Genomic DNA, 12,665 nt, shown 5'->3' on the forward strand with positions numbered 1-12,665 from the left:
AATGTCCACTAGGGGCATTGGGAGTAGAGACAGTGAGTCAGGGTCTCCCTATCTGTCCCTACTCTATGACCCCTGAACTGACTCTGCAGCACTTCCTGTGCTGAGTCACAATCCTTCCTTTCCTCCTAGAGAGCAGATGGAAACATCTCTCTCTCCCCTTACCTATTCAATTATGTAGTCCTTTAGATTAGATATGGGTCTTTCCTATCTAAGTATATTTAACCAATAAATATTTAGTGTTTAGTCATACAAGGATCTCCATGTGTTTTCTCTAAACAGCTGCAATATCCAAACCATCCTCTGCTGCCTACTCTGTAACTGGAGTGTGTGCTCATTCCTTAGTGCTCTGCTGTTTTACCTATTGTGGGTAAAAATCAACAACCTCTAACAACGCTTTCCCCCAGTCACCACAAAAGTGGTAATGGAAACAGGCTCTTCTCAAAATGCAAGAGCCGGCCAGCAGGTAGCACTGCAAACATTGTGCGAGGCCCTTGCACAGTGGGTAAGATTGAAAGCCTGCAGCAATGTGTGTGTACACGGGGTAGGATTACAATTGGAACTTGTGCAAAAGCTTTGAATGTCATAGAGTGAAAAGCTTTGAGTGTCATAGAATGCACTTGATTACCATAGAGTAGATTCTCTGTTTTAATTTTTTGTAGTAATTTGCGCTGATTGTGGGATATAGCAGCATCTAGAAGAGCCTGTCAGCAAAAGTGCACATTAATGCTTCTGGATGTTCTGGAATCTCACAGTCCAGCCTTTGGAAGGTGACACCTTCTTGCTAGAGGAAGGGACAGAGAAGCAGTCTGGGGCACATTCCTGCTGCTAGCATGGAGGGGATACACCCACAGCCCATGGATGTATTTCAGCAGGGAACAATGGGAAGGATCAGTGGTGAGCCACAGTAATTTTCTGGACTCCAGAAGATGCTGCCGGTTGCTAATGCTGGCCATGCTTTGTGTTCTCCCCGCAGTTTTTTCCAGGTCTCTCCACAATGACGCTTCCTCCCGGTTTGTCTATACCCTGGCAAGAGATGCTGACCAGAATGCCAAAGAGCTCGAGAAGCCCCTCTGGACTGAATATGCCCACGAAGCCCACAGTGGGCAAGGCGAAACACTCAGCAAATTAATCCAGAGTCACGTGCTCTCACGGCCCCACAAGGTGGGAGAGGCCGCCCCGGGCAACGGCACTGAGGCCTTCTCGGAAGGGAGCCATGCGGACTTGGAGGGACTCGAGCCTGCTGAGCACATTTCCGGGCCCGGCGTGGCAGCAGTGGCATGGACAGAATCCAGACATCCCAGCAAGGGGGTTCTGGAGCAGGCCGAGGAGCTGTGACCCTCCCCTCCTGCTGTCTCTCCCTGTATAGCTTTTGGGGGCTCAATAGGGGTGGTGATGGGGATATCCTGGAGTCTGTGCGGACAAGGCTGCTCCTCTCCCATTGAGCAGGAATGAAAAGGTGTGGAGTCATCTGGGGCATTGGGAGGGTGTTCTGCAAGAGACGGTGCAAAGAGCTCCTCTCTCTTCTCCTCTGGCCCTCTCAAGGGGGGCCGCAGAGGACAGTCTTCCATTTCAAAGTCGCAGGGAGTCTTCCAACATATTGCTCCCATGCAGAGCTGTGTAGCCAGCGGGGGCCGGCAAAGCCAGAACCAAAGGCTCGGAACATTTACAGGGAGCAGCAAGAACTGGATACGGCCCTGGAGCCTCATCCACTGGGAATCTGGCTTGGCATGTCCTCTGGCTTCTGAGGTTTTAGCAATCATTGCCCGCGCTTTCAACCATATCTTTGCAACCACCAGGGCTAGAAACTTTTCAGAACTAGAAGCTGCCTTCTCCTGAGTCAGGCCATCTAGTTTGGGATCTGCACTGACTGGCAGCAGCTCTCCCGAATTTCAGGCCGGGGCATTTCTAACTCTACCTGCAGGTGGTGCCAGAAGTTGAACCTGCAGCCTTCTGTATAGAAAGCAGATGCTCTGCCATGGAGCTATGGCCCCATCCCCAAATCATAGGTGACATAGGAATCGGCCTTTTAGCCAGTCAGAGCATTGGTCCATCCAGCTCAGTATTTTCTTTTCTGATTGGTGGTGGCTCTCCAAGGTTTCAGGCAGGGGTCCTTCCCAGCTCCACCTGGAGATGCTGCCAGGGGTTGTACCGGGGACCTTCTGCAAGTCAAGTAAATGAGCTCCCACTGAACTGTGGCCCCATCCCCAGAGGCTCTGGCCAATAGCATGTTCTGTGGGTTTTCCTGCCCCACAGAATCACGGCACACCCACCCAGTGCTGGTAATGCTCCAGAAGGAGAGTTGAAAGGAGGCCGAAAGCTTGCACAGGTCAGCACTCGGGGCCATCTCTCCCTCCCCACCACCACCTGTCATTTAAAATCTATTTATTTTACTTCTCTTCCATGGGGCTCCCAGTGGTCTCCCATCCAAAGGACTGAGCAGGTCTGCAGCCGCTTAACTTCAACCATGCTGCAGCATCAGGCACTCCCAGAGTATCCGAGCTCCTCTCTTGGCCTTTGTTCTTACTGTTTTTTTTAACTTGTGTTTGCATGCCCAAATACAAAGCACACACAGATGCCCCATCAAGTCAGAAGGATACTTGCACATAGAATTTGCTGCTGCTGCTCCTACTCTTCTCCGCCCTCTCTCCCCCCCCTCTTCTTCTTGTCCTCCTCCCCCCCTTCCCCCTATTCTTCTTCTCCCCTTCCCCCTTCAAAAGAACCTCAGCAGTGCTGGCCAGAAAGAACAGTAGCAGACATACAGAGCAAGAATGCACTGGTGCAGTGAGAGAGCAGCCTAACAAAACTTCCCAACTAACTGCACTGGTGCAGTCTTTGCCACCTTCCCCTTCCCTGGGAAGCCCTCTGTGCCACCTGAAGATATGTCCCCGAGGGCTGCGGAACCCTCCCCTGGAAAAGAGGGGAGGGTTCCACAGCCCTCGGGGACATATCTTCAGGTGACACAGAGGGCTTCCCAGGAAAAGGGGAGGGCCTCAAAAACCGCCCGCTTGCTCATTGCAGCAGAGCAGTTAGTTGGGAAGTTCTGTTAGGCTGCTCTCTTGCTGCACAGGTGCACCCTCCTTTTTGCCATTTCTGGGCGTTTTAAAGCCAAGGGGAAAATCTGGTGAGCAATGCTGGGACCAGCCCTGGCAGGCATCTGCCTGTACATGCCTCCTGTTTCACTAGCTCTGTGTTCCTGCACCTGCTGCTTAGCTTTTCAAAATGTAATGAGATTGATGCATGAAACCGCTTCCAAGGACAAACCACGAATGCCAAGGCCAGCTCAGATGTTTTTCTAATGCAGCCATGTATCTGTGTTTTGCTGGAACTGGCCTAGAGTTTGGTTCACACATTTGGTGCTATTTTAAGTTCAAGGGTCTCTTGTTTAGATGGGGCTCCCCACCACAGAACCCAGGCTTGATCCAAGGTTGTGTAAATTTATTTGCTTCTGGTGAGTGACATCTTGACTGGAGAAAAGAGGGCCTCTTGTTGCTAGATTCTCCAGGACTAGCTGGGACGAGAATATGGGCCAGAAGGTGTCCAGGGCTGGGACAGGAGGCTCTGCTGGTCTTGGGAAAAGCTTGGTTTTGATCTCCCTGGGCGTTTTTCACACAGGGCTTTTAGCTCATATCTCCTCTGAAATGGAAGGTGTGTGTTCACATAACGGCCAGATTTACCCCCAAGTCCCTGTGAGCTATTTAGGGGACATTTCACACACGATTCGGGTTTTTCATTGTGCATTATAATGTCCGATTTATATCCGGGGTTAAAAAACCAACTTTTTGCATCATGGGGGGGGGGGGCTTCGAATTTGCAGTAAAGCCTCGCAGTAAACTTGCGTTAAAGCCTGTTGTGTGAAAAATGGTCTGGTGCTGACCCTGTTCCCAGGAACATGCCAGCCATTTGGCACAGTTGAGATGGAGGTCTGAACTCTGCCTAACAACAGAGCCAAGAAATGGGGAGGGGGTAGAACCAGCCTGGGACAGGAACTCAGAAGCAAGCCATTGCCTTCGTTGTGAAAAGCAAGCAAATGTGTAGCTGTTTTAATACGTTGCACGTCTATGTAAAAACAATCAGCAATTTGCATTAAAATGAAGAATTTGACACACGGGCAAGTTGATTGATGTGCTCATTTTTGACCCTGTGCCCAAGGACCCCCAAACCCTGAACAAACAGCCCAGGGGTGAGCCTCCGAATTGAATGCAAGTCCCTTGTCACAGAGGAGCCGGCAAAAAACTCTCATTGCACAGACACAAGGCACTGTGGCCTGAAAGTACTGTGTATATATACACAGCAGGTGTGAGCAGGATCCCATGTCCTGCCATTAGGACAGAGCAAAGTGAAACGGTAGGATCTGGCCATCAGGTCCGACTCCTGGCGCAGGCTTGTAGACAAAGTAAGATCGCCATCCTTAGCCGTGCCTTTAAAAGCTGTGCAATTTGCAGAATTGACCGCTGTGCGTGGTTATCTCCATGCTGTGACATGCTTCACTGGCTGGTCTCTGCAGAGCAAGGAGCTTTGAAAACACAAGGACAGTTTTATCCTTGGTCAGTGGGTTACCCTAAAGCCAAAGCACAGCTTAAGGGGACATGGTCCAAGGTATTCTGGTGCCCAAGGCAGAAAAATCTAAATAATGGCTGACATATCGCACAAGAAGAAGCGTCTAAATTATACAAAGCAAGAATACCGAGGGGGTTGGGTGGGTTGGTGTATCTTGTTGGCAGGGAATTGAAATGGTGCTTAGCATGGCGTAAACACAGCCCTGCTGAGCCACCTTTTAGAATATCCTTTGCCCTTTGCTCCCGACAGCCAGCTTGTTTTAGGCCCCCAGCGCCAGATTTCCCAGCTTCAGCAAACGTGTGTAGTTAGGCTGCCCTGACCAGAAAGGTTGCCCTCCTGCTCTCAGATCACCTGTGCGGCGGTGACCCACTCCTGCTGAAGGAAAGTCAGACTATGTCAGGGAGCTCCAGGGCAGAAATGGAGGATGAAAGCAACACTCCCCAATCAAGTGCTGCCGCCATTAAGTCAGACCATTCGTCCATCAATCTCAGGATTGCCTACACTGATTGGCAGTGGCCTCTCCAAGGTTTTGGACAGGGTTCTTTCCCAGCCCTATCTGGAAATGCTGCCAGGGATTCAATCTAGGACCTTCTGCATGCAAAGCAAATGCTACGAGTCTCGCTTGGGAAGCTGCCTTCTACGGAGTCAGGCTCTTGGTCCATCTTGCTCAGCGTTGTCTACTCTGACTGGCAACAGCTCTCCAAGGTTTCAGGCATAGCCTTTCCCAGCCCTACCTGGAGATGCTGCCAGGGACTGAATCTGGGTCTTTCTGTATGGCCCACTCCCAAAAGTGGCAAACATGGGTCTGCTGTTCAGACACTGACCACACCAAGACCAACTTATCTTCAGCAAGGTGGCTGTAGCGTGTGCCCTTAAACCATGCTCTTCTACTCTCTCTCTCTCTCTCAACCCGTTTTGCTCATTTCAGTTATCTAGAAATTCAGTTATGAAGGACGGCAGTATTCTGGATTGCTTGTCATGGGAAACTATTATCTGTGGCTAAGTGGGCACTTATTTTCTCCTGCTGGGGTTCTTAAAATAGGTCCCCAGGAGGCTTTCCGGACATGGCTTTTAATTCAAATCCACTGTGGATTAGAGTGTGCCAGTCCACATATTAGTTTTATTTACCTTGAGGTCCCTGCGGGCTAACAGGGACGAGTACACACCCGACTCTGCTTTTCCATGCATTTCTGCGCATTCTTGCTTGGCCTGAATTATGTCCAGGGTAAAAAAAATCCTCTATTTGCAGCAGCTTGCTTATTTATTTATTATTATTATTATTATTATTATTATTATTATTATTATTATTATTATTATTTTAAGCCAAGCTTTCTGGTATTCTCCACTGCTTGTGTGGAGTGGCCACTGGCACTCATTTGTCTTTTTTCAAAACATAGTGAAGGGGAGTTTGACAGCTGTGTTGTCTGTTCTGAGTGATTTGTGGTTGTGAGCGCTGGGGGCAGGGGGCGCTGGGGGCGGGGGACACAGAGTTCAGTTCAGGTGCCTGCTATCATTACTTCCCATCTCCCAAGCACTGAGCAAAATGCCATCTGAATCTAACTGGAAGCTGAGCGAGGGGGCTGGAAAGGGGGGGGGAACACCCCCCTTCCCTCCCTCCCTCAGAGGATCCACTGCCGCCGTGGAGCAAGAAGAAGAGTGAAAGAGCATGCAAGATGCTGGTTCTGCATCACTCGCTGGAGGCAGAGGAGGTGGGTTGAATTGGAGACACCGGGGAAACGCAAGTTTTCTGCAAAAGGTTCAGTGGGGGAGCAGCTGCTTCTTCCCACTAACGTCCCTGAGCTCTAAATAATAGATTGTCGTCCAGCTGGGCTGCACGCCTATGCCAGCTTCTCAGATCACAAGCAGAAAGTTCCTTCATGAAGCTTCTTCTTCTTCCTCCTCCTCCTCTCCCCAGCCTCATTCTGCTCCCCTTGCAGTAGCACAGGTAGAGAGAGGCAGAAAGAGCGAAAGCTGCACAAAAGGTCCAGCGAATTTCAGCAGCCCCTTCTCTCTACGACAAGCCACCTGGGATGATTACTATGGCTGCTGCTGCTGATTAATTATTAATTAGTATTATTATTATCTTGTTTACACAGACAGGCAGGTGTTATTGACTGGTTTGTTTTATCCAGACATCAAGTCCTTCCCAAGGACCTGGGATGGCTGAATTTTGTTGTTATTATAGATATCGTCATAGAATATAGGCTGTTCCCAGTAAAGCTGCTTTTTGTAACTGGCTGATGGTGATTTCTGTGGCTCCTTTATTATTTTTATTCTTATTAATTATTAGATCAATTTCTATACTGCCTTTTCAAAAATGGCCCGGGGCGGTCCACACAGAGGAATAATAAATAAATAAGATGGCTCCCTGTCCCCAAAGGGCTCACAATCTAAAAAGAAGCATAGGACAGACACCAGCAACAGTCCCTGGAAGTACTGTGCTGGGGGTGGATAGGGCCAGTTACTCTCCCCCTGCTAAATAAAGAGAATCACCACGTTAAAAGGTGCCTCTTTGCCAAGTTAGCAGGGGTTATCTTAACCCTCAATTTCCTCCACCCACTCTCCCTCTTGCTCACCCTGTTAAACAAACAACAACAACAAAAAGGTATCTCACCTGTGATTGGTTGGAGGACCTCCCCCCCAATCCAGCTGTAGTAACACATAAGAAAAAGATCGCAGCAATTGCGAAGAGGAGCAGACCCCATGTGGGCTGTCCCATTTAATCCCCTAGGTAAATATCTTGCGAATCTGCTGCAAAGTAGATTCGCTCTTCAGATACTCCGAGGCATAAAGCCATGTGTGAAAAAACCTCCAGATCTTTCAGGACCAGTCCCATCATTCAAATGCCCGATAGCCTTTAGTAGTTGTCGGTCCAGCACCATCCAGGGACCCAAGGGGCAGAACATTCTCGGGCATTACAGAAATCAAACTGATCATTGATGGACTGGCGTCCAGTTCTGCTGATTTCCCTTTCCCTGCTGTTTAGCCATGCTGCTATGGTCTAAACAAATAGGTGTTCTTGGCTGCTTTCTCTTCCACTCCTTTCCCACCCATCTTGGTGATTTCTGATTTTGTTTCGGCCTAAATTGTTCAACACTGCTCTCCAAAGTCCCTTCGTTGTCCTTCTGGGTCCATGGCATCCACACTGTGGAAACGCTCCCACCACCACCAGCCGCTTCTGTTTTTTTCTGTTTCCCAGCTATCTCTAGGCACTGCCTTCCTATCTCAGATTCAATACATCGCAGGTGTCAATGTTGAATTCTGTATGCAGTTCTGTCCTTTTGGGTGGGTGAACTTGGGCATTGCACTGAGCCCTACTCCTCCACAACCCCATGCCAGCAGGGTAGATGGACCAGTGATCGGACCCAGTAGAAGGCAGTTGCCTATGGGCTTCCATCTCACAGAATTTGCTACCATCTCCACATGCAGACATGTGCTAGACTCAGCCAGCCAGGAGGCGGGTTGAATTGGAGACACCAGGGGAAACGCAAGTTTTTTGCAAAAGGTTCAGTGGGGGAGCAGCTGCTTCTTCCCACTAATGTCCCTGAGCTCTAAATAATAGATCGTCGTCCAGCCGGGCTGCACGCCTATGCCAGCTTCTCAGCTCACAAGCAGAACGTTCCTTCATGAAGCTTCTTCTTCTTCCTCCTCCTCCTCCTCTCCCCAGCCTCATTCTGCTCCCCTTGCAGTAGCACAGGTAGAGAGAGGCAGAAAGAGCGAAAGCTCCTCTGGTTTGACCACCAGTGTGTGGGTCACAGTGCACAGCCCAGCTGCGTTTGAGGGCCATCACAGCCACAGGCAGGACGTGCGCTCTGCCCTGTGGTGGGGAATCACCATGCTCATAGGAAGCTGCCATATACTGAGTTAGACCATCGGTCCATCTCGCTCAGTATTGTCTACACAAACTGGCAGCGGCTTCTCCAGGGTTGCAGGCAGGAGTCTCTCTTAGACCTAACCGGAGATGTCAGGGAAGGAACTTGGGAGTTTTACATGTGTGCAGATGCTTTTCCCAGAGTGGCCCCATCCCCTAAGGGGAAACTCTTACAGCGTTCTCACATGTAGTCTCCCATTCAAATGCAACCAGGGCAGACCCTGCTTAGCAAAGGGGACAATTCATGCTTGCTACCACAAGACCGCCACCTAATGGCACAGGGGGAAAGTCACTTGCCTAGGGAGCAAGAGGCTGCTGGTTCGAATCCCCGCTGGTATGTTTTCCAGACTATGGGGAACACCTATATCGGGCAGTAGCGATACAGGAAGATGCTGCAAGGCATCATCGCATACTGCGTGGGAGATGGCAATGGTAAACCCCCTCCTGAAAACCACAGGGCTCTGTGGTCGCCAGGAGTTGGCACTGACTCCATGGCACCTCACCACAAGACCAGCTCCTGCCTGCCATCGCAGCCCTCCTTGCATTCAGCAGGCCCCATGGTCTACTTTGGTTTGCTGCTAGTTTGGTCGCTACCATGAACAAAGCACAGCTCCCACACACCACAGCAACCAGCCACTCTCCCATGCTGCCAGAACTAGGCTGGTACATGTTGGTTTGCCAAACTGTGTGCACCGTGAGGTCCAGCCAAGTTGGAGGGCAGCTACTGCAGCAGCAGAGCAGCAGCAGGGGGAATTGTACTGTGTTGCCACTGCTAGTAGATCAGAGCTTCCACCTTCTGCATCAGCCACAGCCTCACACACACACACACACACACACACACACACACACACACACACACACTACTCCTGGTGTGGTGTTGTGGAGGGGCAAGGCTGAGGGCAGTGCCCCAAATCAGTGCAGAAGCAACTGAACACTAGTTCTGTTGCAGAAGAAAAGGGTCTGGGATAAGGAGACAGGGGATAAGGGGACGCTATTTAGTTTAGAAAACAGACTGCGGGGAGACATGATAGAGGTCTATAAAATCATGCATGGTGTGGAGAAAGTGGAGAGAGAGAAATTCTTCTCCCTCTCCCATAACACTAGAACCAGGGGTCATCCCATGAAATTGATTGCCGGGAAATCTAGGACCAACAAACGGAAGTATTTTTTCACACAACGCGTGATCCACTTGTGGAACTCTCTGCCACAGGATGTGGTGACAGCCAACAACCTGGATGGCTTGAAGAGGGGTTTGGATAACTTCATGGAGGAGAGGTCTATCAATGGCTACTAGTCAGAGGGCTATAGGCTAATTCTGTTTCAATGGCTAGTCCACAGATATTCCTGTGGGCTACAGATTTTTTAAAAGGAGGTTTAAAAGGGGGACTTTAAAAGGGGCTTAGACAAATTCACGGATGACAGGTCTATCAATGGCGACTAGTCTGGGGGCTATAGGCCACCTTCAGCCTCAGAGGCAAGACGCTTCTAAATACCAGTTGCAGGGAGCAACAGCAGGAGAGAGGGCATGCCCTCACCTCTTCCTTGTGGGCTTCCCGGAGGCCTCTGGTGGGCCACTGTGTGAAAAAGGATGCTGGCCTAGATGGGCCTTCTTGGGCCTGATCCAGCAGGGCTGTTCTTATCTTCTTATGTCTCTGACAGAGAATCCTCCCCACAAAACAAAAAACCCAGGGCTGGTTGTGCTGTGTAACATGTCTTTGAGAGGCAAGTGCAGAAGGCCTCAGGATGAGCCCAGCTATGAACGAGAACTGGGGACCAGTTTCTGTTTTGCAGCAGAAGCCTCCTCAAGGGTCTGATCAGAACTAGACCCAGATCGGACTAGAAAGAGTCTACAGATCCCCACCCCGCATCTAAATGGAATGGACTGGTTTATTTTCCCCACCCAGTGAGATGTAAGTAATAGATAACTTCTTAGAAGAGCTCTTGTGTGTGCTGCTATTCTCACTTATCCAACAGATTGAGGGGGGAAACTGCAGTTCAACCCATCTAGATTTATAGTGTAAATGTTCCCAATGATGTGCCAGGAGATTCCAATCCAGAAAATTGTTGCACGACAACACAAAAGAAAACACTTTGGAAGGGGGAAGGGCTTTTGTTTTTCCTTAGCTGTTGTCTTGAAATTCAATCAGACAAAAAAGACAGCAGGCAGAATTCTTTAAAGCAGACAAATAGATGTTGGCGTAGAGCTCTGCATTTTCCCAACTCAAGACATCAGCATGTTTTAACAACACAATCTCAGCTGAATGTATGAGACAATCCTCCCTCCCTCCCTCCAGACAATCCTTGCTTCCTTTTCTTCCCCTTCACTCTCTACGTTTTTTTAAAATGCAGCATTTCATTTTACTGTACAAATAAGGGAGGCCCCCCAAAAAAAGAGAGAGAGGGGGAGGGAAGGAAACACATTTATTGATTTTGATTATTATTTAGCATCTTTTCAGGTGATGGGGTGGGGGAGACATTAAAATAAAATACATGCTGTGTTATTCCCCAAGTGGAGAATAATGGAGAGGAGAGCTGGTCTTGTGGTAGCAAGCATGACTTGTCCCCATAGCTAAGCAGGGTCTGCCCTGGTTGCATATGAAAGGGAGACTAGAAGTGTGAGCACGGTAAGATATTCCCCTGAGGGAATGGAGCCGCTCTGGGAAGAGCAGAAGCTTCCAAGTTCCCTCCCTGGCAGCATCTCCAAGATAGGGCTGAGAGAGATTCCTGCCTACAGCCTTGGAGAAGCCGCTGCCAGTCTGTGAGGACAATACTGAGCTAGATAGACCGATGGTCTGACTCAGTACATGGCAGCTTCCTATGTTCCTCAGTGAAAGGCTTCGATCTGCAGGGACACATGTGCCAACACGTGGTTTCCTTTACGCGAAGTTCATTTTAAAGAGGAGACCGTGCAAATACTTGAAATACTTATGGACTGTATCCATTTGGCAAATTTAATTGATTGGGGGTTGCACAGAAGCCACCTCGACTGACTGCAGCTTCCAAGGTTTCTCTCTCAGCCCTGGCTGGAGATGCCGCTAAGGAATGAACCTGGGACCTTCTGCATGCCAAGCAGGCATCCTACTAAGCTACAGCCCCATCCCCCAAGGGGAATACCTTACAGCGGACAGCACTCACATGTAGTCACCCATCCCAAGGCAAACCCTGCTTAGCAAGGGGAGGCCATTCATGCTCACTGCCACACGACTGCTTCTCCCACTCCCAAGGACAGAACTCCAGGCTGCAACTGAATCGAATACAAAACTGCAAACCTTAATGCCAGCGGGAAGCCAACAGGAGCTGGAAAATACCATTGCTAAAGGAGCTGGAGTCCAAATGTTTCTGACCAGAAGGGGACTGAGTATTAGAATACCCATTTATATTTATATTCTTCTTCTTTTGGAGGTATGTGTGACAACCTAGGACTATATTAGTTCTTCCCGTTCCCTTTATTGTTTTGGGGACTGAGTGGAACCTGAAGAGCAGACAGAACATATTTCTTCCCCTACCCCCCTTTAGGAAGCTCCCCGAAGGGGCTACAGGTACTAAAAAAATTTATTTAATTTTTTTTTTAAAAAATTGCGAACTGGTCCAGGGATTCGGTTCCAGTCCGGATGGAACCGGGGGGGGGGGGTTGGTTTGACTCCAAACCCCTGAACCCAACCGTCGAACCATGAACCCCCAAACCAGTTTGCACATCCCTATAGGTAAAGTGTGTGGAGTCGGTGTCAACCACTGGTGACCACAGAGCCCTGTGGTTGTCTTTGGTAGAATACAGGATGGGTTTACCACTGCCTCCTCCCACACAGTATGAGATGATGCCTTTCAGCTGCTGCCCGATATAGATGTTTCGCATAGTCTGGAAAACATACCAGTGGGAATTCAAAGCGGCAACCTCTGGCTTGCTAGTCAAGTCATTTACCCACTGCACCATTAGGTGGCATACTTCACGTTTAAAGCTGAAAAGGTTTATGTGCAGAGTGTGAAGGAATGAGTAACACCAGCCCTCAGAGGAACTAACGCTTTGGGTTTCTGCATGGGCTGCTGTCTTGAGCATGCCTCCTGATTTGGAAAGAGGCCAGCCCCCAAAGCAGCGATTCACGCAGAGAAGCGACTTCCAGACTCCTCTGATTCTGCTGGCTCACAGCTTTAGGATCTAATCGCACCACCGGCAGAGAGAATGGTCCACCTCCACCAGAGGCTGATGGAAGGAGGCAAGGACAGAACAACCAGAGACACT

General features: G+C 49.6%; 1 protein-coding gene across 4 annotated transcripts in view; it reads left to right on the plus strand.

Annotated features, from left to right (window-relative positions):
- Nucleotides 1-2,867, plus strand: part of CREB3L3 (cAMP responsive element binding protein 3 like 3) — a 41,139-nt gene extending 38,272 nt beyond the window's left edge. For all 4 annotated transcript variants that reach the window (XM_053299097.1, XM_053299096.1, XM_053299094.1 and 1 more), the window contains one exon: nt 974-2,867. In XM_053299097.1, coding sequence (XP_053155072.1) covers nt 974-1,335 — 362 coding nt within the window. In that variant the 3' untranslated portion in view covers nt 1,336-2,867. The remainder of the gene's footprint in view (nt 1-973) is intronic.
- The last annotated feature ends 9,798 nt before the right edge of the window (nt 2,868-12,665 follow it).

This window comes from Hemicordylus capensis, chromosome 2, assembly GCF_027244095.1.
Source record: "Hemicordylus capensis ecotype Gifberg chromosome 2, rHemCap1.1.pri, whole genome shotgun sequence".
Taxonomy (NCBI): domain Eukaryota; kingdom Metazoa; phylum Chordata; class Lepidosauria; order Squamata; family Cordylidae; genus Hemicordylus; species Hemicordylus capensis.